This window comes from Carcharhinus amblyrhynchos, chromosome 13 (genome assembly GCF_965287045.1).
Source record: "Carcharhinus amblyrhynchos chromosome 13, sCarAmb.v2.hapA, whole genome shotgun sequence".
Lineage (NCBI taxonomy): Eukaryota > Metazoa > Chordata > Chondrichthyes > Carcharhiniformes > Carcharhinidae > Carcharhinus > Carcharhinus amblyrhynchos.
In genome coordinates, this window is record NC_137336.1 from 6140606 (window position 1) to 6166139 (window position 25534).

General features: G+C 42.8%; 1 protein-coding gene across 1 annotated transcript; it reads right to left on the bottom strand.

Annotated features, from left to right (window-relative positions):
* Positions 1 to 1131: 1131 nt before the first annotated feature.
* Positions 1132 to 13937, bottom strand: LOC145351627 (protocadherin gamma-B1-like). Its single transcript, XM_080201197.1, has 5 exons — positions 13887 to 13937; positions 9330 to 9561; positions 5487 to 5783; positions 1377 to 3730; positions 1132 to 1173 (listed from the first exon to the last, which is right to left on the bottom strand). Exons 1-5 carry the CDS (start codon positions 13935 to 13937, stop codon positions 1132 to 1134), a joined length of 2976 nt encoding a protein of 991 aa, XP_080057323.1.
* Between the last annotated feature and the right edge of the window lie 11597 nt (positions 13938 to 25534).

Genomic DNA, 25534 nt, shown 5'->3' on the forward strand with positions numbered 1-25534 from the left:
CTAATAATGGATGGTGCGTTCAAGCTTTATAGAGCTCAGGTGAGAATTACATTCAGCTGATGGCAGCACACTTCAGGAGGTATATGTTGGTTTTGGAGTGGACTCATTGCAGATTCAACAGTATGATTCCCCGGTCTAAAACAGTTATCAATACCGACTGTGTCAATCAATTTACCATTTACTTGTAAGTAAAATATTAAGGGGTGATATAAATGAAGTGCTTAAGACAGCTAATGGTTTTTAAAGATTAGAGAAACGTTATTTTTTCTGGCACGAGAATCGAGAAGAAAGGGCACAACCTGACAAACTAGATCCAGGTAATTGAAGTGATGCCAGTGTGCAATCGTTCAAACAAAGTAGGAATCAAGAATGCCTCACTGAAAAGCTGATGTGAATTCTGAATTTAAATTGCCAATGATAAAATTGCTACGTTTTCATCGTACAAAAGACTTGAGGGCAATGGAAACAAGGCAGCAAGTTGAAGTCCAAAGATGTGCGGGTTAGGTTGATTGGCCATGCTAAGACCTTGCCCCTCAGTGTCCAGGGGTGCGTAGGTTAGAGGGATTAGTGCGTATGATGTACGGGGGGTAGGGCCTGGGTGGGATTGTGTTCGGTGCAGACTCGATGGGCCGAAGGGCCTCTTTCTGCACTGTAGGGTTCTTTGAGTGCTATGAGTTCTATGAGTTGAGATATCCAACTGAAATGTTCTAATAAGAAATAGGAGCAGGAGTAGGCCATCCAGCCCTTCGAGCCTAACTGAAGGAATGCACAGGTTCAAGGTGCTGAACGGTTTTCACTGGTCCCCGCGTTCATCGCATCTTTTCTGACAATCGTATCCACAATACTGTGCTTATTTTAGTACTCTGAATGTTTCGTTTCTTCTAAATGTCATGCATGCGTCCATGACACATTCCTCTTCCCAAATTCAAAGCAACTGCATCAATACTTTAAGTAATTCTCGTGCAGCGTTTTAAGAGTTGTAAAACATTTTGATTACTTAAGACTTTGCTATGACAATCTACGATAAGGGAATCCCGGAGGGTTCTGACCTGCTAATTAACTCAGCTGTTACTTTCTCTTAAAAGTCTCAACTTGTGAATGATCCTCAGCATTTCACCCAGAATTGTCAGTTTAAAACTGGACGGAATCTTGATCAAGTGTCATTACTTTGAACTGAAATAGAAAAACAAATTTAGATTTGGGATATAAACCATGTCTGATATTCCTCTGCTATCAACTAGAACATGTCGGACCCTGGAATGACAAAACTTCAGAAGACGCCAGAGTCATTAAAACACAGTGGTCATTGGGAATAGCGAATTCGTGACTGGACGCCAAAACAAATGCAAATATTTAAGGCAGTAAGATCAGCTCACCTCACTATTTATGGTATTTTTGCACTTGACATTTCGTAGTATTTCCTCATCTCCACTCATGACGTTATTCTTGGAACTGGATGACTGATACTTGTTAGAAAATATGGCGTCTCTCTTGGCTGTGCCCGAAGATGAACATGAGTCATAGCGAAAACTTTGGGAGAGTGGATCGCCCCCAAATATTTCAACATAGTTCGGAACTATTTCAAGATTTCTGCTAGCTTTTTGAACTCCATTCATGGAATTTCGTCCGCTGAGGCAACAGCAAGTGTTTCGAAAACCATTTTGTGCACCAAACATGTTCCTGTTATTTTTAAGCTTAAGGGCGAGAACAATTAAAACGACGAGGAAAATTGAAGAGGTTATCCCTAACGATATAACTAAGAAAAAACTGATGTCACTCACAGGACCAGAATCCTCAGACAGACTGCTCACGTCGGAAAGCATTTCTGTATCACCCTCTGTCAGTGATAAGATGATTGTCATTGTGGCTGAAAGTGGCGGTGAACCACTGTCTCTTGCAGCAATAACCAACCTTTGCCTCGTGGTATCTTTGCCCATAATGCCTCGGATGGTCCAAATTTCACCTGTATCTGGTGAAATGGTAAAAAGTCCCGGTTCAGTAGCCTGATGAATCTCGTACGTGAGGCGTGCGTTTTGACCAGAGTCGACATCTGTGGCCGACACCTTGGCGACTAGATAGCCTGGCTCTGCAAATCGAGATACAATCTCTGTTACTGTAGATCCATATTCTGGCAATGGATGTACGATGACAGGAGCATTATCATTCTGATCAAGGATTACCACCTCTACTGTGACGGTGCTGGATAGTGACGGGACTCCAGAGTCCGTAACCTGAACTTCAAACTGAAAACTTTTGAGTCTTTCATAGTCAAAAGACCTTTGAGAAATTATAGTTCCCTTTTCTGGTTTGATATGGACGTAACTAAATACTGACTCATCCTGTACTTGCGCCGGTATTATGGAATAGTTTAGTCGAGAGTTCTGGTTTAAATCTGGATCAAAAGCGGTCACTGATAATACAGACGTTCCAATAACATTGTTCTCCATCACATAAGCTGTATATAAAGGTCGCGAAAAGCGTGGCGCATTGTCATTTATATCCGAAACCTCCACCAGGATGACTTTCTGTGAGGTGAGAGGAGGAGATCCTGAATCACTGCACACAACGGTGACTTCATATCTGGAGATATTTTCCCGATCAAGTCCTTGTTTTGTACGCAATGTTAAGTACTTCTTGGACGTTGAATCCAGTTGAAATGGAACGTTTTCTGCGACTTCACATTTTACCTGCCCATTTTCTCCTGAATCTTTGTCTGTTGCACTGATTAGAGCCACAACTGTCCCGGACACTGAATCTTCGCTAACTGGACTGAACGACGTAGAAACAGTCACCTCTGGGGCGTTATCATTGATATCCACAATATGAAGCAGCACATGACAATAAGCAGGGACTGCATAAGGTCCCTTGTCCATTGCTTGCACATTAATCTCGAAAAACTTGTTGTCCTCATAGTTTAAATTGCCCCTGATTCTGATTTCACCAGTTTTAGAATCCAGACTGAACAACTCACGGACTCTACCAGAAGCATGGTTACTAAAAGAGTACAGAATTTCTCCATTTGGACCGGCATCCAAATCAGTAGCATTTAGCTTTATTACCAATGCTCCTTTGGGTGCGTTTTCTAAAAGACTGATATTGTAAACTGATTGCGAGAAGACAGGAGTGTTATCATTTGCATCTTTTACGCTGATTATTATCTCGGCACTTCCGAATCGTTCCGGGACCCCTCCGTCTTTGGCGATCAACACTAACCTGTGACTGGATATCTTTTCTCTGTCAAGTGGCGTTTTAAGCAGTAACACAGGCATGTCGTCATTCCCATTTCGACTCTCAACATTTAAAGTGAAGTACGGGTTGGCATCCAGCTGATACGACTGAAGGGAGTTGGTTCCTACGTCTGGATCGTGGGCACGCTGAAGGGCATAGCGAGTTCCCGGTGAGGCCCCTTCGAAGATTTCAATGCGGAATTGTTTCTTTGGAAAAATCGGTGCGTTATCATTTACATCGAGAATTTCCACTTCAATATCGTAGAGACTGAAAGGCTTTTCGATCACAGTTTCCAAAGATACAGCACACGTTTCGCTCGACCCACACAGCTGTTCTCTATCTATATATTCCTTCACAGATAAAATACCATTGTTCAAATTTAGGTCGAAATACTGTTTCCTGGGCCCGGGAACGATCCGAAAACTGCGAGCCGCGAGCTCCTGCACATTTAAACCCAAATCATCTGCGATATTCCCAACAAAGGCGCCCAGTTGCAGCTCTTCTGGAATCGAATAGCGAATCTGACAAGAAATCAGATCCCAGAAGCACAATCCACAGTGCAACAATGACCATTTTAACAGCCAGTGTGGTTGATAATATCTCATTTCCAGCACAAAGCATCCCAATGATTTCAGCGCCACAACTCGGTTGGATAATTCATTCGAATAAATATAAGATCCCTGATCGAAGTCGCAGATTTCACCCAAACACTTGTGCGATTTAAAATCTTGACATTATTTCTTTGTCGATCTCCTTATTGATGCGAATCATCACATTGGTTTAATGCGCAAAAGCTCTTAAAACGCAGCCGCGGTCCCAGCTTTCACAATGAACTGTGACTGCAACTGCGCAATGGTGCTTGGGAAGGAAAGGGGGCCCTCGATCACCAGGCACATTGCAGCTTTTGATTGGTGGATGGAAAAATGGTCACAGACATCCAATCAGGTTTTTGAGCATTCCTTAAAGCTAGGATGTCTCGAAAGATCATTGCGTTGATTGTGCATTTTTGGTTGTACAGTCAAAAATGTAATACACCAAATTAATTCAAAATTTGCATAGTTTACATTTTATCTGTCAATCTATTCATAATACGAACAAATAACATAATCATCATTGGGATCAAATACCCAGAAATGACCAAAATAAACCTGAATTGGTGTTTTGTAGACGGGTAGTATGTGTTAACCATTGTCGGCTTGGTGTCCGAAACGATAAAAAACGTTTACACGTAATCGTTTAAAATTTTGCAACACCGGGGACAAACAAGAAAACCTCACCCACTTCGATGGTAATAGTATAATGCCAAAAATGATTCTGAAAACTAGAATCAAATACATTGCCCCAAATTAAACTTGACGCTGGCAACACTTTTTCACTCTGCTGAAGATCGAAATATGAACGTCCACAGACTGAAATATGTTTGCCTTAACTAAAACGGTAGTATCGTATACCGTCATAGAATCATAGAATCATACAGCACAGAAGAGGCCTTTCGGCCCATCGAATCCGCACGGACACATCAGAAACACCTGAACTTCCACCCAAACCCATCTGCCAGCAATTGGTCCATAGTCCTGAAATTTATGATGTGCCAAGTGTTCATCCAGATACTTTATACAGGATGTGAGGCAACCTGTCTCTACAACCCTCACATTCCAGGCCGTCACTACCCTCTGGGTAAAAAAAAACTTTTCCACACATCCCACCGAAATTTCCTGCCCCTCACCTTGAACCTATGTCCCCTTGTGACTGATCCTTCAACTCAGGGAAACAACTGCTCTTTATTCACTCTGTCCATGTCTCTCGTAACCTTGCACACCTCGATCAGATCGCTCATCAATCTTCTCTGCTCCAACAAAAACAGAGCAAGCCTCTGCAACTTCTCTTCATAACTTAAAAGTTCCATCCCAGCTAGCGTCCTGGTGAAATTCCTCTGCACCCCTTCCAGTGCAGTAACATCCTCCCGATAATATGGCATCAGAACTGCACACATTACTCAAACTGTGGTCTCACCAAAGTTCTATACAACTCCACCATTACTTCCCTGCATTTGTAATCTATGCCTCGATTCATAAAGGCAAGTATCCCATAGGTCTTCTTCACCACTCTTCCGCATTCAGCAATCTATGGTCAAACGTGCCAAGCTCGCTTCGTTCCACAGAACTCCCTAGTGAACTACCATGCACCTTCTTGTTAGAGTTCTCCTTCCAAAGTGTATCAGCTCACACTTTTCTGTGTTAAACTCCGCTGCCACTTACCTGTGCATTTGACCATTCCGTCTATATATCCTTGCACCCGCCGGCACTCCTCCTTACTCGGAACCATCCGTTTAATCTTTGTGTTATCCGCAAACTCATTAATCCTACCCCGCACATAGTCATCAATGCCATTTATATAAATGAAGAATAATAGCGGGCACAACGAACATCCGTATGGTACGCCACTGGCCGCTGGTTTCCAGTCACTAAGGCAGCCTTCTGTCATCAGTCTCTGCCTCCTATAACTAAGCGACGAATTCTCTACGAATAGTAATAACGAGTTCTGACAGCAATGGACTGCAAATGGTGTAAGTGTTATTATGACATATTTATAACACAGTATGGTGGGAAGTATGCGTTTTCAGCTTCCGAATTATTGAAGCTATTATTTTTATAATACTTTCTACCATAGAAAACACAAACACGTTTTGCCGGATAGATTGATGATTTTCAGTTGAACTGCTAAGTAACACTTGAAAGCAACCTGTTGCATGACAAAGGAACGAGTTGCAAAAGAATTCTTGGAATTAAGATAATAACGAACTGAATTTTCTGAATTAAATATAAACATAGGAATACGCAATTTCCAGCACGCTCCGCCCTTGCTTTCTGAAGTATTGACAGAAAACAACGGATGCAGATGGCCATTTGGACATTTGATGTTGTGGCAATTACTGATTATGGAGGAGATACGGAGTATGCAAATAAGCTTGTAAGGTGTTGTTGATGGAGCTTTGGTGAGTTGCTGCAGTGCATCTTGTCGACGTTACCCAAAGACGCCACTGTGCACCAGTGGTGAAGAGAGTGCGTGTGTAAGGTGTGGATGGTGTGCCAATCAAGTGGACTATTTTGTTGTAGATGATGTCGAACTTATGAATTATTTTCGTCTCCACTACTGGTCTGCACATGAAGGGCAAAGTAATTGTTCTGACTAAGCCAATGACTTTTCAAGGAGTGGTTCCCGACATTTGGAGGCCGAAGCGCATTTCTGGTGCAGCGGCCCCGAAATAACAAGGTGCAATTGTTTGTTTAGAAATCAAAGACAATTGTGATTTACATCCGGGATCTCCACTTCGACATGGCAGAGATTTACTGGGTTTACCATCCAGCATCCAGAGACTGCACATAATTCAGACTGGCCCCACAAGGTTGTTCTGTGTCAATATTTCCCTTCAAATTCAAGTATTGTTTCCCTGGGACCAGACACAATCGGGAAACTGCGAGGTGTCCGCCTCTTTACACCCAAACCTAAATCATTCGTATTGTTCCCAGCAAAAGCATCGAGTTTGAGAACTGTTTGAGAATGGAATACCAAATTGTTGCAGAAACTAGAATGTAGGATTACGAAAATGAAGAATATTTGCGACTTAAACATCTCATATATTTTTAAATAGATCACCGCCGCTTTCGATTTTTATAATGACTTCAGCCGGACGCATCGGGTCTTCGATGTCACCCAGGAATAAAGTTGATGTACATTCCTTTGTTACCAGGGAAGAACCAGTTGACGCGCCAATAGGCGAATGTTTAAGTCGCTCGTATCATTTTCAAAATATCCTCGCACTCCTCAAAATTCTAACCTAGATTGCATATTGCGCATTTATAAAGTTTTGCGCCGTCTGTTTCCACATAGAAGAGCCTGACTGTTTACGTTGATTCAGTGGGCAATAGCGATCACCGGTCAGTGTTTCCTTCACTCTTTGGTGGATGTATGCACAACCAATCAATAGTGACGCAAGCCTTAAAGCTGAAAACTCTTAAAAACGCCCTAAGAATGTACTTGTTTTATACATGTACAGCTGAAATTAAAATTTCTCTTATTTGCACATTGTTTCTCATCTGATACATTACTCAACAGAACTATTTACAATTCTCCTCCTATTTGTAAGTTATAACGAGTATGCACCCACACACTCCCACATATAACATATTCACAAATACAAATAAATGCTTCTTATTTCGCCTTTAACCTGAGACCACTTAACCACAGCGAGTACTTTCCTAACAGTTTGCAAATTTCCCTTTTAGCAATCGTCATCAAAAGTAGAAACTTGATTTGATTACCTTTTACCTCGGTTACCCTTCAGGAAATTACTACAGTGAAATGTGCAAAATTGAAAATTTCTCATAATCTTTTCTAAAGTTCTTTAAAATTATTTTAAATAATTGCACATCGATAATTGCACTTGAACCGAATCGTAGGCCGTTTTAGAGAACATTTAAAAGTCAACCACATTGTTGTGGATATGGAGTCAGATGTAGGCTAGACCAGGTAAGCATAGCAAATGTCCTTCCCTAAAGGCCAGTACTGAGCCAGATGAGTTTTAAAGACAACATTAGCCGTTTAAATCAAGATTTCTTTTATTTTAACTTCAAATTTCACCATTCGTCATGGCTGCATTTAAACCTGATTCTCCAGAGCATTGCCTGGGGCTCGTGATTACTTGCCTAGTTAGTCCATTCCAAAGTGATTATTACCAATGATAATAAAGTTGGCAACTGAGTTAATTTTTGATCGGTATGAACACAATTAAGTCATATATTGATCAGTGGTGACTAATCTTATAAGCTAAACAGGTTTATTCACCATTTCTTTAACATATGCGATATACTTAAACTTTCCATTGCGCGTTCTACATTATAAATTCAAATAGTGGAGGCGTTTCTAACTTGTTGCCATAAGCTCCACGTTTAAGCCCCACTGAAAGATCTGATGGTCATCTAAATTGCATGCATAATGTGGCCAAACAGGCTGATTATCAGTTTTGTAATACTTCTTAAAATGGCCGATGACAGGCTATAAAGATCAGGAACAAAAACACAAATAACATCAGAAAATGCCGCAAAATGTCAACAGGTCTGACAGTATCTGTGGAGAGAGAATAGAGTAAGAAGCCTCGCAACACTAGGTTAAAGTCCAACAGGTTATTTGTAGCAAACACCACGAGCTTTCGAAAGCTAGTGGCGTTTGCTACAACTAAACCTGTTGGACTTTAACCTGGTGTTGTGGAACTTCTTACTGTGTTTACCCCAGTCCAATGCCGGCATCTCCACATCGAGAGAGAATAGGGCCAACGTTTCAGGTTAGGATGACACTGAGGTCAGAACTGATGATATCACACCAGTTGAGATTTTCTAACATTTTCTGTTTTTGTTTCCGGTTCCATCATCCGCAGTATGCTGCACTTATGTAAAGAACAGGTGTTTCTTGGTGGAACATGATACAGAACGCAAAGCACTGCAGTAAGTTGCCAAGCATAATCATGGACCAATCCAATCCAATCCATGGTCGGCAATGTTCTTTTACGTCATGGCCTTTGAAGGAGGATCGCCCTCACATTCGGAAACTGTCCCCTACGTTGCAAAGTAAACGTTGTGTGTTGTAATGATAGCCTTCCAATCATGGACTCTGGAAGTGGTGCTATAGAGGCATATTAGCATGTGACCATGTGCTGATGGAACTGATTGCTTTCATTGGGGCAGCATGGGTTCTAATATGGGTAAATCGAGCGTGATTCAGAATTTTCAAGTCGGAACTGAATCAATTCTGTGAATGTTGCTCCAAGAATCGCCTACAATAATACAGTGCGTCACGAAAGAATGTAACTCTCCTTGAATCCTTACGCAGAGTGCCACGGATGTTTGACAACGATTTATCAGCTCATTAAAGTGGCCGGGGGATCAGATATAACGTCGTTTTAAACACAACTTATCGTCTTGCACTCAGCAGAACGTGTCGCAACAATAGCAGTAGTAAAAGAAAACAATAATTGATGCCGCATGAGAAACGAGAACTGATCATCTGGAAATTGGACTGTTCTTGTTCAGCTGAAAAATGTTTACTTCGTGCACGAACGCTGCCAAGGACAGGACCCGGTGTATGAATATTTGTAGTTTCGAGCTTGCACAGGTCAGTCAACCTGACCTCCAATCTTGACTTGGATTTTAGTGTAATTTTGCGAGTGTTCAGCAAGTGTTGTCCAACAGCAGAATTACCTGTTATGCTGGACACTACGTTTTGCGCTTTGCAAGAATGGGCTGTTTGGGTCCGGTCTTTATTTTGGCTGTGGCGGACCTTGAACATAGAACATATAACATAGAAAAACTACAGCATAAACAGGCCATTCAGCCCACAAGTTGCGCCGAACATGTCACTACGTACTCGGCTTACCTGTAACCCTCTATCATACTATGTCCTATGTCCTTATCCAAAAGTCTCTTAAAATACCCTATTAGCCTCCACCACCACTGCCGGCAGCCGATTCCACGCACCCACCACCCTCTGAGTGAAAAACTTACCCTTGACGTCTCTTCTGTGCTTACTCCCCAGTATCCTAAACCTGTGTCCTCTCGTGGCAGCCATTTCAGCCCTGGGAAAAAAGCCTCTGAGAATCCACTCGATTAATACCTTTCAACATCTTATACACCTCTATCAGGTTACCTCTCATCCTTCGTCTCTCTAAGGAGAAAAGATCGAGCTCTCTCTACCTATCCTCATAAGGCATGCCACCTAATCCAGACAACATCCTTGTAAATCTCTGCACCCTTTCTATGGCTTCCATATCCTTCCTGTAATGAGGCAACCAGAACTGAGCACAGTATTCCAAGTGGGGTCTGACCAGAGTTTGCAGCATTATCTCCCGACTCCTAAACTCAATTCCTCGATTAGTGAAGGCCAGTGCATCATTAATCTACCTGCGATGCTGATTTGAGCGCCCTATGAACCCGGACCCCAGATCCTTCTGATCTTCCACACTGTCAAGAGTCTTACCCTTAATATTATATTCCGTCATCCTATTTGACCTGCCAAAATGAATTACCACACACTTATTTAGGTTGAAGTCCATCTGCGGCTTCTCCGCCTAGTTTTGCATCCTATCTATGTCTCGTTGCAAATTCTGACGTCCCTCCACACTATCCACAACACCTTCAACCTTTGTGCCATCGGCAAACTTACCAAACCATCCCTCCGCTTCCTCATCCAAGTCATTTTTAAAAGCACAAAGTGCAAGGGTCCCAAAACAGATCCCTGGGACACTCCACTGGTGATCGACCTCCATGCAGGAAAAAAAAATCTACAACCAGCCTTTGCCTTCTGTGGGCAAAAAAGTTCTGGATCCACAAAGCAATGTCCCCTTGGATCCCATGCCCCCTCACTTTCTCAGTGAGCCTTGCATGGGGGACCTTATCGAACACCTTGCTGAAATCCATATAAACCACATCACCACCTTCCTTCGTCAATGTATTTAGTCACATCTTCACAAAATTCAACCAGGCTCGTAAAGCACGATCTGCCTTTGACAAAGCCGTGCTGACTATTTTTGATCATACTATACGTCTCCAAATGTTCATAAATCCTGCCTCTCAGAATCTTTTCCATCAACATTCTTGCGAAAGGATATATTGGCCTTGGAGGAAGTGCAGAGAAAGTTCATCAGGTTGATTCCGGAGATGAGGGGGTTAGCTTATGAGGAGAGATTGAATAGATTGGGCCTGTACTCGTTGGAGTTTAGAAGGCTGAGGGGGATCTTATAGAGACATATAAGATAATGAAGGGTCTAGACACGGTAGAGGCAGAGAAATTATTTCCACTTAGAGAGGAAACAAGAACTAGAGGGCACAGCGTCAAAATGAGAGGGAGCCAATTTAGAACAGAGTTGAGGAGGAACTTCTCTCAGATGGTAGTGAATCTTTGGAATTCTCTGCCCATTGAAGCAATGAAGGCTACCTCGTTAAATGTTTTTAAGTCACAGGTAGATAGATTTCTGATCAATAAGGGAATTAAGGATTAAGGTGAGCAGGCGGGTAAGTGGAACTGAACCACTATCAGATCAGCCGTGATCTTATCGAATGGCGGGGCAGGCTCGAGGGTCTAGATGGCCTACTCGTGTTCCTATTTCTTATGTTCTTATAACTTACCAACCACTGAGGTAAGACTCACTGGTCGATAATTTCCTGGGCTATCTCTTCTCCCTTTCTTGAATAAAGGAACATCCAAAGGGATGTGTTGTTTGATGCGATCCACCAGTCATTGGGACGTAGAACCTACATTCCTGACACCAGACTGGCGCTGAAAATTATATACCACATTAGTCACTTATATTAGACAGCAAGTCTAACTGGTCCGACGGGCAGCATCCAGTTGGTGGAGAATAACCCTCGTGTTGCTTCTGCGTACTAAGAGTGCAAAATGACTAAATTCACCTGTAGCCCATATTTTCGAGAAACTCTGAGCTGCAACTTCCAACCTGTGTGGGAAAGAAGGTTCGCTGGAAATACAAGACTTGAAGCAGTGTTTGTCTGCTCCTGAAAGCTGCGCAGAATCAGCTGAGGGCAGGAGAAATCGTTTTCAAGGTTTATGCTCCAGAACTTGCCGACCCCCTAGCCAAGATCTTCCAGCACAATTACACCGCTGGCATATATTCAGCAATGTGGAAAATTGCCCAGGTATATCCTGTACGCAAGAAACATTTGAAATCCAATCCGACCTATTGCCGCCCTATCAATCTATGCTCGATGATCAATAAAATGATGGAAGGGCTAACCAAAGGTGCTAAGAAGAGATTTTTGCTCATCAACAAGTCGCTCACGGATGCTCAGTTTGGCTTCTGCCAGGACCTCTCACTCCTCACCTCCTTACAGAACTAGCTCAAACATGAACAAAAGAACTGATCGCCAGAGGTGAGGTAAGGGTGAACTCCTTTGCATAACTGTGACATTTTAATAAGCACGGTATCAAGGAGCCCTGGAAAAGATGGCGTCAATGAAAATCGGGGAAACAAAAGCCGTCGCTGGTTGGACTGTTGCATAGCACAATAGAACATGTTTTTCGTTATTATAGGTCAATAATCTTCGCTCCGTGACATCACTGCAGGAGTTCCTCAGTCGAGTGTCGTTGGTCAAGTCATCTTCAGCTGCTTGATCAATTACCTTCTATCATAATGTCAGATGTGGAGATGTGCACCGGTACCTGTACAATGCTCAGAACCATGTACCAATCGTCAGATACTGAATGCTGTTTTGATTTGCTGTTTGCCCCTCATCTTACGCATGTGAGAGATGCAGAGATTGACGACGGGTGCTGACTGCTGAATCCTGAGTCTGGAATTGAAAGCGAACGGTTTTGAATTGCTCACAATCCAAACGTCATCGGGCGCAAATCTGACTATTTTCAGTGTTGATAGAGACGTAGGTTGACAAAGAGATGCCCAGGATTCAGCTATCAATAATAGAATAAGTAGCTGGCTATTTTCTACTGAATCTGCAGCAAAGGCTATTAAATTAATGATAAAATCAAATTACTGCGGATGCTGGAATCTGAAACAAAAACAGAAACTGCTGGAAAATCTTAGCACTCTGATAGCTGCTATGGATACAAAATTGAGCTAACGTTTTGAGTCTTGGTCTCCGTTCGTCAAAGTTCTACTGATGGACGCTTCAAGTAAATTATTCCCTGATACTGACATGGTATACTGTGAATATTGAAATTGTGGCTTGTTTGCAAACCCGAAATGTTCACAATAATTGATATGTTGCTTTTTGGTGAGGGACAATCAACCCATGATAGCGATCTCATAGTCCTCATTCCAAAATCCAGCGTAGCATCAGTGATGAACGCATAGTATTTCTTACACTTTAGAGTTCCTTTATTGGTGTCAAAAATAAGTTTACATTAACACTGCAATGAAGTTAGTATGAAAGTCCCCCAGTCACCACACTCCGGTACCTGTTCAGGTACACTGCAGGAGAATGTAGGATGGACACTGTGCCTCACCAGCACATCTGTTGGACTGTGGGAGGAAATCAGACCACCTGGAGGAAACCCATATCGACACTTTGCAGACTCCGCACAGATAGTGACCCAAGCCAGGGATGCATTCGGGATCACTGGCACTCTCAGGCAGCAGTGCTAACCATTGTTGGTTAAATAAACAAAGAACAAAAAAAATTACAGCACAGGAACAGGCCCTTCGACACTCCAAGCCTGCACCGACCATGCTGCCCGCCTCAACCAAAACCCCCTACCCTTCCGGGGGCTGTATCCTTCTATTCCGACCTCATTCGTGTACTTGTCAAGACACGCCTTAAAAGTCACTAACGTCTCCGCTTCCACTACCACCCTGGCAACGAGCGCCAGGCACCCACCACCCTCGCTGTAAAAAATCCACCTCGTACATTTCTTTTAAAAATTGCCTCTCGCACCTTAGACCTATGCCCCCAAGTAATTCACTCTTCCTCCTTGGGAAAAAAACTTCTGACTATCCACTCTCTCCATGCCTCTCATAATCTTGTAGACTTCTATCAGGTCCCCCCACAACCTCCGACGCTCCAGTGAGAACAAATAGTAAAGCTGCGAGCGATGTTTCTATTTTATTCATAGTTTGAGACGATAACACTGACTTGGGCTGTTGTATCATTCGGCAGAGCATCTTCACATCCTGGACTCTCCATGGCCTAGCATTACGGGGCACTGAAATCGAAACCTAGTCAATCGTCTGCAGGCTAAACTACTATTCTCTGGCTTCTTCAAAATTGAGTGGAGATGTAATTCTTACCTCTCTTCTATTCATGCTGAAAAAGAACAGTGTTTGAAGCCGTAATGGACCACAGCAAATAAAGTACAGCATTCTCCATTGCTCCCTTCAACTAACCGGCCTACATTGGATTTCATCATGGCTTTCTTTTGATACATTTTCTAAACAATTGATTTTGTAGATGACTTGATCCAAAGTAGGCTTATTTTCATTGGTGTTACCGTCAGCAATGGTAATCCTCGTGCCTCGAGTTCTCAATGGGACTCACTGTCAGCATCACCTGGTGAAAGGTAAGTTGTTCTCAGTCCTTACTTTTACATGTCAATGTTTTTCTTGATAATTCTTTCCTTATTTTCCCTTCCATTTCACCCCTAACCATTATGTAGTCGATATGCTTTGCAGTATTATGCCCTCGGTACATGTCATAAGCTTTTTTTCTTAAAGTTCTGCATTTGAACATAAGAACATAAGAAACAGGAGCAGGAGTAGGCCATTCAGCCCTTCGAGCCTGCCCCGCCATTCAATAAGATCATGGCTGATCTGTCGTGGCTCAGTTCCACTTTCTAGCCCTCTCCCCATAACCCTTAATCCCCTCTCTTATCAAAAACCCATCAACCCGCGTCTTAAAAATATTTAGCGAGGCAGCCTCCACCACTTCAACGGGCAGAGAATTCCAGAGATTCACCACCCTTTGAGTGAAGAAGTTCCTCCTCAACTCCGTTCTAAACCGCCCCCCCCCCTTTATCTTGAGGCTGTGCCCCCTAGTCCTACTGTCTTTTTTGAGCGGGAAGAGTCTCTCCACCCCTCTCCTATCCATCCCATTCATCATCTTATACGTCTCAATGAGATCTCCCCTCATTCTTCTAAACTCTAACGAGTACAAGCCTAGTTTATTCAGTGTTGAGACCGCAATTGTTTATGGTTTGCGTAGATAATTTGGAGTTGGGGACCAAGTGTAGTGTATCAAAATTCTCAGATGACACTAAGATGGGTGGAAGAGCGAAGTGTGCAGAGAACGGTGAAAGTCTGCAAAGGGATATAGTAATCTAAGTGAGTGGGCGAGGGTCTAGCAGATGGAGTACAATGTTGGTAAATGTGAGGTCATCCATTTTGGTAGGAATAACAGCAAAATGGACTGTTATTTAAATGGTAAAAAATTGTAACATGCTGCTTGCAGAGGGACCTGGGTGTCCTTGTGCAGGAATCTCAAGGAGTTGGTTTGCAGTTGAAGCAGGTAATTAAGAAGGCAAATGGAATTTTGTCCTTCATTGCTAGAGGGCTGAAGCTTAAAAACAGCGAGGTTATGTTGTAGTTGTTTCAGGTGCTGGTGAGACTACACTTGGAGTACTATGTACAGTTTTGATCTCCTTACTTGCGAAAGGATATACTCGCACTGGAGGGGATGCAGACAAGAGTCACTAGGTTGATTCCGGAGTTGAGAAGGTTGGCTTATGAGGAGAGACTGAGTAGTCCGGGGCTATAGTCATTGGAATTCTGAAGAATGGGGGGAGATCTTATAGAAACATATGAATGGAATAGAAAAGATAGAAGCAGGGAAATCGTTTCCACTGGCGGGTGAAATTAGACCGAGGGGGCATAGCCTCAAAACAAGGGGAAGCAAATCTAGGACTGAGTTGGGGAGGCACTTCTTCACACAAAAGGTTGAAAATCTGTGGAATTCCCTGCCTAGTGAAGCAGTTGAAGCTACCTCAATGAATGCTTTTAAGGCAAGGATAGATAATTTTTTTGAACAATGAAGGAATTAAGGGTTATCGTGCCTGGGTGGATAAGTGGAGCTGAGCCCACAAAAAGATCAGCCATGATCTTATTGAATGGCGGACCAGGCTCGAGGAGCATGTTTCTTGGTCTTATGTTCTTATTATATTCTTATACTATGGCTGCAAGAACAGGTCAGAGGTTCTAAATCCTGTGGGGTGTAACTGCCCCTTGACTCCCCATGCACAAGATCCAAGTTCGGAGTGTAATAGAATACTTTGCGCTTGCCTCAAGATCCAAAACGCTCAAGATGCCTGACACCACCCAATACAAAACTGCTCCGCTTGATAGGCACCCATTCCACAAATATTTACTCCCTGCACTATCAATGTACAGAAGCTACACTATGTACCATCTAGCGGGCGCTTTGCAGAGCTCACCAAACCTCCTTTGACAGCACATTCTAAATGCACAATAACGATCATCTGTAAGCACAATTGCAGCAGATACATGGGAACACCACGCAGTTCCCCTGCCAGCCATTTTCCATCCTGACTTGGAACTATCATGCAGTTCTTTCACTGTCGCTGGTCAGATTCCTGGAACAATCTCCTTAACAGCATTGCGGATGTACAAAACATTTTTGCAGAGATTCAATATAGCAGCCATATCATCTTCTCAATATCTGTAAGAGATGGGCAATGAATGCTGACCGAGGTAGCAAAGCCCAAGTCTGTTGCATGTTTTAAACAATGTATTGCACAGTGCATCTTTTTATATTGTATACACTTCCAGCATTGTTCGATGGTAGTGGATGGAGAGGTTATTGATGGGGTGCCCCTTCTTTGTAATACTTTGTCTGGCGGGAATGTGGAACTGAGCCACGACAGATCAGCCATGATCTTATTGAATGGCGGGGCAGGCTCGAAGGGCTAGATGGCCTACTCCTGCTCCTATTTCTTATGTTCTTAAATAGAGAGTATTTCATCAAACACATGGCTTGTGCATTGTAGATGGTGGGCAAGGTGTGGGGAATCCGGCGTTGAGTTATTTGCCTCAAAATTCGTTGCCCCTGGCCTGTTCTTGAAGCCGGAGTGTTAATGTGGCGATAAAAACAAAGTATGGTGAATGATGGTATCTGAAACAAAAACTCTGAACTCTGACGAAAGGTCAACTAGACTCGAATCATTGGCTCTATTCTCTCCGCACAGATGCTGACACACCTGCTGAGATTTTACAGCATTTTCTATGCTTATGTTTCTTTGGTTGTTCTGGTTAGTTTATTCTCAATAATAACGCCAAGTATGTAATTTTAGACTTTTAGACAGTATAAAGACGGATAAATCTCCGGGGCCTGATGGCATCTATCCCAGGCTGCTAAGGGAGGTGAGGGATGAAATTGCTGGGCCTCTGACGCAAATCTTTGTCTCTTCTTTGGACACAGGTGAGGTCCCAGAGGATTGGCGGATTGCAAATGTAGTACCGTTGTTTAAAAAGGGTCAGAGGGATAACCCAGGGAATTATAGGCCGGTGAGCTTGACTTCAGTTATAAGCAAGCTAATGGAGAGGATCCTCAAGGATAGGATGTATGAACATCTGGAACGCTGCAATCTGATCAGGGATACGCAGCATGGCTTCGTTATAGGGAGGTCGTGCCTTACGAATCTAGTGGAATTTTTTGAAGAGGTGACAAAAACGGTTGACGAAGGACAAGCCGTTGATGTCGTCTATATCGATTTCAGTAAGGCGTTTGACAAGGTCCCTCATGGTAGGCTGATAGAAAAGGTGAAGGCTCATGGGATACAAGGCCAGGTATGTAGATGGGTGGAGAACTGGCTTGGGAGGAGGAGACAGCGGGTAGTAGTGGAAGGCTCCTTTTCCAATTGGAGGTCTGTCACCAGTAGTGTGCCGCAGGGCTCGGTACTAGGACCTCTTCTATTTGTGGTATATATTAATGACTTGGAAGAGGGGGTAGGTGGTGTGATCAGCAAATTTGCTGATGCCACTAAGATGGTTGGATTGGCGGGTACTGAGGAGCAGTGCCTGGCAATGCAACATGACATAGACAGGCTGGTAGATTGGGCAGATAGATGGCAAATGGAATTTAATCCGGAGAAATGCGAGGTGATGCACTTTGGCCGGAATAATGTGGAGGGGAGTTATACGATAAAAGGTAGAACTATCCGGAGTATAGATACGCAGAGAGACCTGGGGGTGCAAGTGCACAAGTCCCTGAAGGTGTCGGTGCAGGTGCAGAATGTGATGAGGAAAGCGTATGGTATGTTAGCCTTCATAGGAAGGGGTATAGAATATAAGAGTAGGAGTCTGATGTTGCAGTTGTATAGAACGTTGGTTAGGCCTCACTTGGAGTACTGCGTCCAGTTCTGGTCGCCGTACTACCGGAAGGATGTAGAGATCCTGGAGAGAGTGCAGAGGAGATTTACCAGGATGCTGCCTGGTATGGAAGGGCTGTCTTACAAGGAAAGATTGAACGAACTTGGGCTGTTTTCCCTTGAGAGACGTCGGCTGAGGGGGGATCTAATAGAGGTTTATAAGATTATGAAGGGGATAGATAGAGTAAATGGTGGTAAGCTTTTTCCGCTATTAGAAATAGATAGAACGAGGGGTCACGAGCTTAGGGTGAGGGGGGCTAGGTATAAGACAAATATTAGAGGGCAGTTTTTCACGCAAAGGGTAGTGGGGGTGTGGAATGCACTGCCGAGTAAGGTGGTGGAAGCGGGCACGCTAGGGTTGTTTAAGAGTCACTTAGACAGCCACATGAGCGGGCTACATATAGGGGGATATAGCAGGCCTTACTAAACATTGTAGGCTTGGGATTACGTTTTTGCCTCAGGGATGTTACAGTCTTTGCCTGTTAATAATGAATTTTTTGTCTCCACAGGCATTTAAGTCCACCTTGTTGACCAGCAAGGGGCATGCATGCGGCAGGGTGTAGTGGGCTGCTCTTGGACGTTGCTTCGGGAGATGCCTATTGCTTCATGTCGTTAGTGTGCTTAAACTGGACCATCTCGAGGGCAACATGACAGCTCAGAGACTATCTCTGTTGCTGTGCGGACACATGGATTTGGGCCTGTGTCTGTGGGAGTTTGCACGTTCTCCCCGTGGTTGCGTGGGTTTCCTCCGGGTACTCCGGTTTCCTCCCACATCCCAAAGATGTGCTTTTAGGCTGATTGATTGGGTAACAAATTGTCCCTATATTGGACCTCCCTGATCCTCGCACATTAGGCGTAGACTAAAATCATGAATAGGTCACTGAGACAGTGGGACGGCGGCGCGGGCTCGTTGGGCCGAAGGGCCTGTTTCCCGTGCTGTGTTGTTCTTTGTTCTTTGTAATGTGTGATGAATTCCGCTATCGTGATACACGGAATGTCAAATGGAGATGATTGCATTCTGTCTTGTATTAGGTGGTCATTGCCTGGAAATTTTGTGGTTCGAGTGTCACTGGTCATTTATCAATCAAAGTTTGAAATCTTCCAACCTCTTTCTGCACATGGATACGTTCTACGTCAATAACGGAGGAGATACGGATGGTACTCAGCGTCAATCAGCAGCCAACATCCTCACTTTTGACATAATGGTCGTGAATACTGAAACAGCTGAGGATGTTTGGGCCCAGGAGTCTAAACTGAAGAATTTGTGCAGCGATGTTGGAGGAATGAGGTGATTAGCCTTCAACAATTGCAGCCATCATCCTTCGCATTAGGTATAACTCCAACCAGTGGACAGTTTTCTCTCTGTCATTTGCTAAGTTGCATACATGTTAAAAAGAAACTCCAATATTAGAATATGCTTTAAATGGGAAGTTTCTGTGTCTTGGTTTGACAACCTGCAAGAGCAATAATTTGGTGGTCATTATCACCAAGTGAATTGATGCAATGTAACTTAAATCACATTGTCCACCAAATATATTTACACCACAAGGCGGTGTCCTGGATCGCCACTTAAATATCAGCACCTGATAAATGGACAGCGACGTCAGCACCTTTTGAATGGACAGCGACATTGAATCCTCAATCAGTCCCGAAAGAAATTCATCTGAAACCAAGATTTCCATTTGTGTTTGAAGATTGTCGGTTTGTAGCATTCAACATCAGAGAGGAAAATGTTCCATTCAGTGCAAGTCGCCACCTCAACAACACTCAGAACTCACTGCACAGGTGATGGCTGCACTGAAGGCTCTTGTGGTGGATTTTCTTTTTGGAAAATCTGTGATCCCGAACCCTTTCTGGTCTAAATTACGACAGTTACAAACGTTTCAGTATTATTGAAAACACTCTTCTGTGCAATATTCAAAGAGTGCTCGTGGTAAATTTGAACAGCTTTAAAGATAAGTTGCTAACAACAAATTGCAGTCGGAAACTTTGAGGAATTCCAGGTCCATGTACACTTCGAAATAATTGTCAGTCTCAAAGAGATGCCCAGCCGTGTTCTAATTATAGAACCACAAGATTATGAATGAAATGATCAATTAAATACCCTGAACAGCGAAGTTAGAATGTTTTATACTCTTCCCTGCAAGATTCAAATAAATATGTGGAGTTGGTTCAAGTAACTGTACGCATTTTTCTCCGTACTGACTTTCTGCTATGAAAAATGTTCCATCTTTCTCAGTTTCCGTGGGTAATTTAAAATTTACACGTGGATCTCTATTTGCAGTCAGTTATGTGATGCTTCAAATGTACACAATGAACAGATAGCTACAGCGTCGGAGAAAATGAACGGGTTTAAGCCGGGAAGAGCACAAATTCCTCCAATATGCACATTGTTCACTTGGGATGTTCTTTGAGCCTTCTTTGCAATCAACCCCATTGTCAAATAAACTTCTAGTTTTGAGATCACGTCAAAAATACAATTCGATATTGGCGTGGGATTGCCTAACTCCAGCTAAAGTTACATTTCGTTCATGCGGGTAAGAGCAAGCTTGCAATTATATTTATTCAATGGGATATCGTAGACAAGACAGGCTAAGGGAAAAGAATTGCGAACAGATTGTTGAGATTGTGTGGAAGCATATTCTGTTATTCTGCACCTGTGGCTGTTTTAGGATTGTTTTCATGTAAATTACATATTTAGCCGATGTACCATCTGATCGGTTGTGGAAATATAAAGGCACCAGGCTCATGAGGGACACCACGACCTGCAAGTTCCTTTCCAAGCCACACACCATCATGACTTGGGACTATGTCACAGTTCCTTCGCTATCCCTGCATCAAAATAATGGGGCTCCCTGCCGAACTGCACTGTGAGTGTACTTAAGAAGTAAACAATTGTGTCTACAGCGGTTCAAAAAGACAGCTCAGCACCACGGTCCAAGGAAAGTTAGAGTTGAGCTATAAATACAGGCCTAGCCCACGAGGCCCAGCCTCATCCCGTGAATGAAGACAAAACAATTATTATTTCCTTCAGCGGAACTGCAATTTACCCCTTAGAAAATCTTCAAAACGTAATTGAGCTGTTAAATGATTATGTTTTAAGTTATGTTGAAAAATGATGCATGTTGTTGAATTTTTTCACGTTGCACTCACCAAGGTGGTTTTGCAAGAATACCAAATGTCAAAGTAACAGCAACTTATCCTGCATAAGAAGAGTATGTTGATTTGTTGGCAAGGGGATTCCGGATGAAAGCGATGTTGTCATAAAAAGTGCATCGGAGAACAGTTAACTGCCAAGACTTAATTTGAATGCAAAACAGGCTGTTCGACTCTGATTGTGTGAGGCATTTCCAAAGGGAATGAAAGGTGGAAAATCATCCCCCCAGATAGCTTCTTTGAAAAAGGCACAGGGTATGGATACATTCTTTCTGCTTTCCAAAGACACGACCCAGTTGTGAATACAAAGAGCTTCTACTGCATGTAAGTGAACCATAATGCGAGCCTAACTGAAAAAAAAACATTGTATCATGAATGCGCTATCAGATTAAATGTTACCAGCATTTCAAAAGATAGTTCGTAGTATGTAAATTCCAATAACGAGATTAGCAGCTGTAGACAGACCAGAAAAATACATCATACCACTAATGAAATGCTTTGTGGAGAGCATTGCATTATGCCAGGGAAGACATGCACATGCTAATCCTTTATAACTATGGAAGTTGAGGCGACAGGCAGAAAAAAACAAAAAAAACCCAAAGGGGAATAATAGGATAATTGGAAACTTTTTCATGGAATGAGGGAGGCAGATTCTATCTTGCAGCTTGACGGGCAATTTGTAAGCCGGTTCTAGCTAGCAGACCAGTTTAAGAGTGCAGGAAACTTTGTGGAGGCAGTTAAAGCAATATCATCTTTGAAACAAGAAGGGACTTCCCCAAACTTAAATAACTCAATTATGTATAGTGTGGTAACTATAAGCTAGCCTTGATGATAGAATCATAGAATCATCAGAGGATCAGGGAATCTCTGCAGTGCAAATGGAGGCCATTCGGCTTATTGGGTTTGAACTGACTATTTGACAGGTAGTCTTATCCAGGCCGCCTCCCCGTGCAACACCCAACCCCTGTAACCCGGCCGTTCACCATGGCTAGCCCACCTAAAAGACATATCTTTGGATTATTGGGCACAGTTTCATATGGCCAATCCACCTGACCTGCACACCCTTGGACTGTGGGAGGAACCCTGAGACATAGAGGAAACCCACGCATATACGGGAGAATGGGCAAACTTCATACAGTCACCCATGACTAGAATCAAACCTGGCTGTCTGGCGCTGTGAGGCTGCATTGTTAAAGACTATGCCACCACGCTGCTACTTTTGTATGTATTGAGTTGGAAATATTTTAGAAAAGAGAGGTACTGAAACAGTTCAGATCACGGGAATGATCAAACAGGCAATTTATATTTAAATCGGTGTGGGTTTGTATGGTACGTCTGATGCATAACTGCCTAAGGTGATTATAGTCCTGTTTGTTTTAAATGTGTCCTTTCTGTATTGTAATAAGTAGTGGAACATGAGGAATCTAAAAAAAATGGATTTGCAGCTGACAGTAGTAGAGAACCTATGGTAAATTTCTCTACTAGAACATCGAGAAAAGTGAGCTAATTTGACTGCTGCATTCCAACAGTGAATTTGAACGTAAGATGCAGCTCCATTAAGATGCAGACTTTTTTTTACATGCGGATGTAGATTCAAATATTGCGAACGCACGATCTACGATTTGGAAATATGCAAACAGTAGGAAGTCATTGATCATTTAATCAAAGTTCAGTTTTTCATCGAGCCTTTTGAAGATGTTGGCAAGAGCTGGGGTACAGTGAAGCCTATGATTTAGGTATACATGTGTCGCTAAAATCCAACTCAACTGCTCGAGTTGCTGAATTGATTAGTTCACTGAATACAGACTCAGACATTTGTGGTATGCCTTGATCATCACGACATAATAATGTTTGGGCTTCTGTGGCTTCTTTGACCGATGCCTCAGTAAATAGTACTACCTTAAGATAACCCAGCCAATTACAGGTATTTGTCAGGTAAGCCTTATCTGAACAGTTTTAAATGCATTTTAATCTTCCCTTAAAAACAATCAATCCTGTAGACCGTGTGCAAAATATTGTCTCACCAATGTTCTGTGTACCTGAAGTATAACTGCCCTCCTCATGGATTCAATTTATCTTGTAATTACGGGCAACGTTCTGTTGCTTTTACTAACTACTTGTTGCACCCGCAAAGTAACCGTTTGCTATTCACTTACAGTATACTCGAATCTCTTTGCATTTCCAAACCCTTCAGTTTCTCATCATTAGATAGAACATAGTACATTACAGCACAGTACAGGCCCCTCAGCCCTCACTGTTGTGCCAAGCTATGTCCAATCCCAAGAGCAAGCTATCCCAGCCCCTATAATTCTGGTGTGCTCCATGTGCCTACCCAATAATAGCTTGAAAGTTCCTAAAGTGTCCGAATCCACTATCACAGCAAGCAGTCTATTCCACACCCCAACTACTCTCTGAGTGAAGAATCTACCTCGGACATCCCTCCTATATCTCCCACCATGAATCTTATAGTTATGCCCCCTAGTAACAGATACATCCACCCAAGGAAATAGTCCCTGCATGTCCACTCTATCAGTCCCTCCCATCATCTTATAAATCTCTATTAAGTTGCCTGTCATGCTCCTCTGCTCCAAAGAAAAAAGCCCCCGATCCCTCAACTATTCCTCATAAGACCTACCCTCCAAACCAGGCAGCATCCTGGTAAATCTCTTCTGCACTCTCTCCAATGCTTCCACATCCATCTTATAGTGAGGTGACCAGAACTGAACACAATATTCCAGATGTGGTCTCACCAACGTCCGGTATAGTTCCGGCATAACCCCACGGCTCTTAAACTCAAACCGTCTGTTAGTAACACTAACTCACCATAAGCCTTCTTCATGGCTCTATCCACTTGAGTGGCAACCTTCAGAGATCTGTGGATATGGACCCCAAAGTCTCTCTGTTCCTCCACATTTCTCAGAACCCTGGCATTAACCCTGTAATCCGCATTCAAGTTTGTCCTGCCAAAATGAATCACCTCACACTTATCAGGGTTAAACTCCATCTGCCACTTTTCGGCCCAGCTCTGCATCCTATCAATGTCTTTTTGCAGCCTGCAACAGCCCTCCACCTCATCCACTATTCCACCAATCTTTGCGTCATCAGCAAATTTATTAACCCACCCTTCAGCCCCCTCTTCCAAGTCATTGATAAAAATCACAAACAGATAATTTTTTTTATTTTCCTGCAAGATGGATAATGCCACGTTTTCCCAGATTCCATTCCATTTGCCAGATCTTTGCCTATGTATATCCGCTTGTATCCACCTCAAGTAGATACTCTTCACAACATTTCATGATTTGCTGCTAATGCCATGTAACTCAATGGTGAAGATCGATGCAGAATTTCAATTCACGTTTCATCTCTTTATTTTCTATTCCGAATACCCCAGACTTGCTTTCTATTGAACTAACTTTGGTAATTATTTTCTTTTCCCAAATCTATAGGAAATCTTACTATCTTTTAAAAAATATTTCTAGCTAGTTTTCTCTCTTATTCTGATTTGCCCCTCACAATCGAATCCTAAAGTGTCCTCTGCCGGTACTATATCCTGTTCACTTGTCTGACTGCCACACATATATTTGCTCAATTCGATGTATGTTTGCTTAAATTTGATGCCATCGTGAAGATTTTTAGTTAACCACGGAAATGCAACTATTTTCTGTATTCTGACATTATCCTTCTTGACATATCCCTTAACTAATTTGCGAATTCACTTTATCCAGCTCTGTTTTCATGTCATCATAATTGTCCTACTTCATTTAGCAGAACATCTACTCTTTGTTTCCGGAATTTCTAACTTTTACGCAAAATTGACATCTTAGGTACTCTTTGTCCCAAATTCTCTTTGATAGAATTTTAACACTAAGGCCAGTATCACCAGGATACATCTTGAATTTCCGGTACAGTGTAAAACTGGTTGTACCAAGTTAGCAAACATTTTGAGCGGCATAGTAGCCTAATGGTTAGCACCGCTGCCCCACAACTTTAGGGACTCTTGTTCAATTCTGACTTCACGTCACTGTCTGTGCAGAGTCTGCACGTTATCCCCATGTCTGCATGGGTTTCCTCTGGTTGCTCCGGTTTCTCCCACAGTCCGAAAAACGTGGTAGTCAGGTGCATTAATCATGCTAAATTCTCTCTCAGGGCACACAAATAGGTGTTGGAGTGCGCTGACTAGGGGATTTTCACAGTAATATCGTCGAAGTGTTAATGTATGCCTACTCGTGAAACGAAAAAATACACAGAG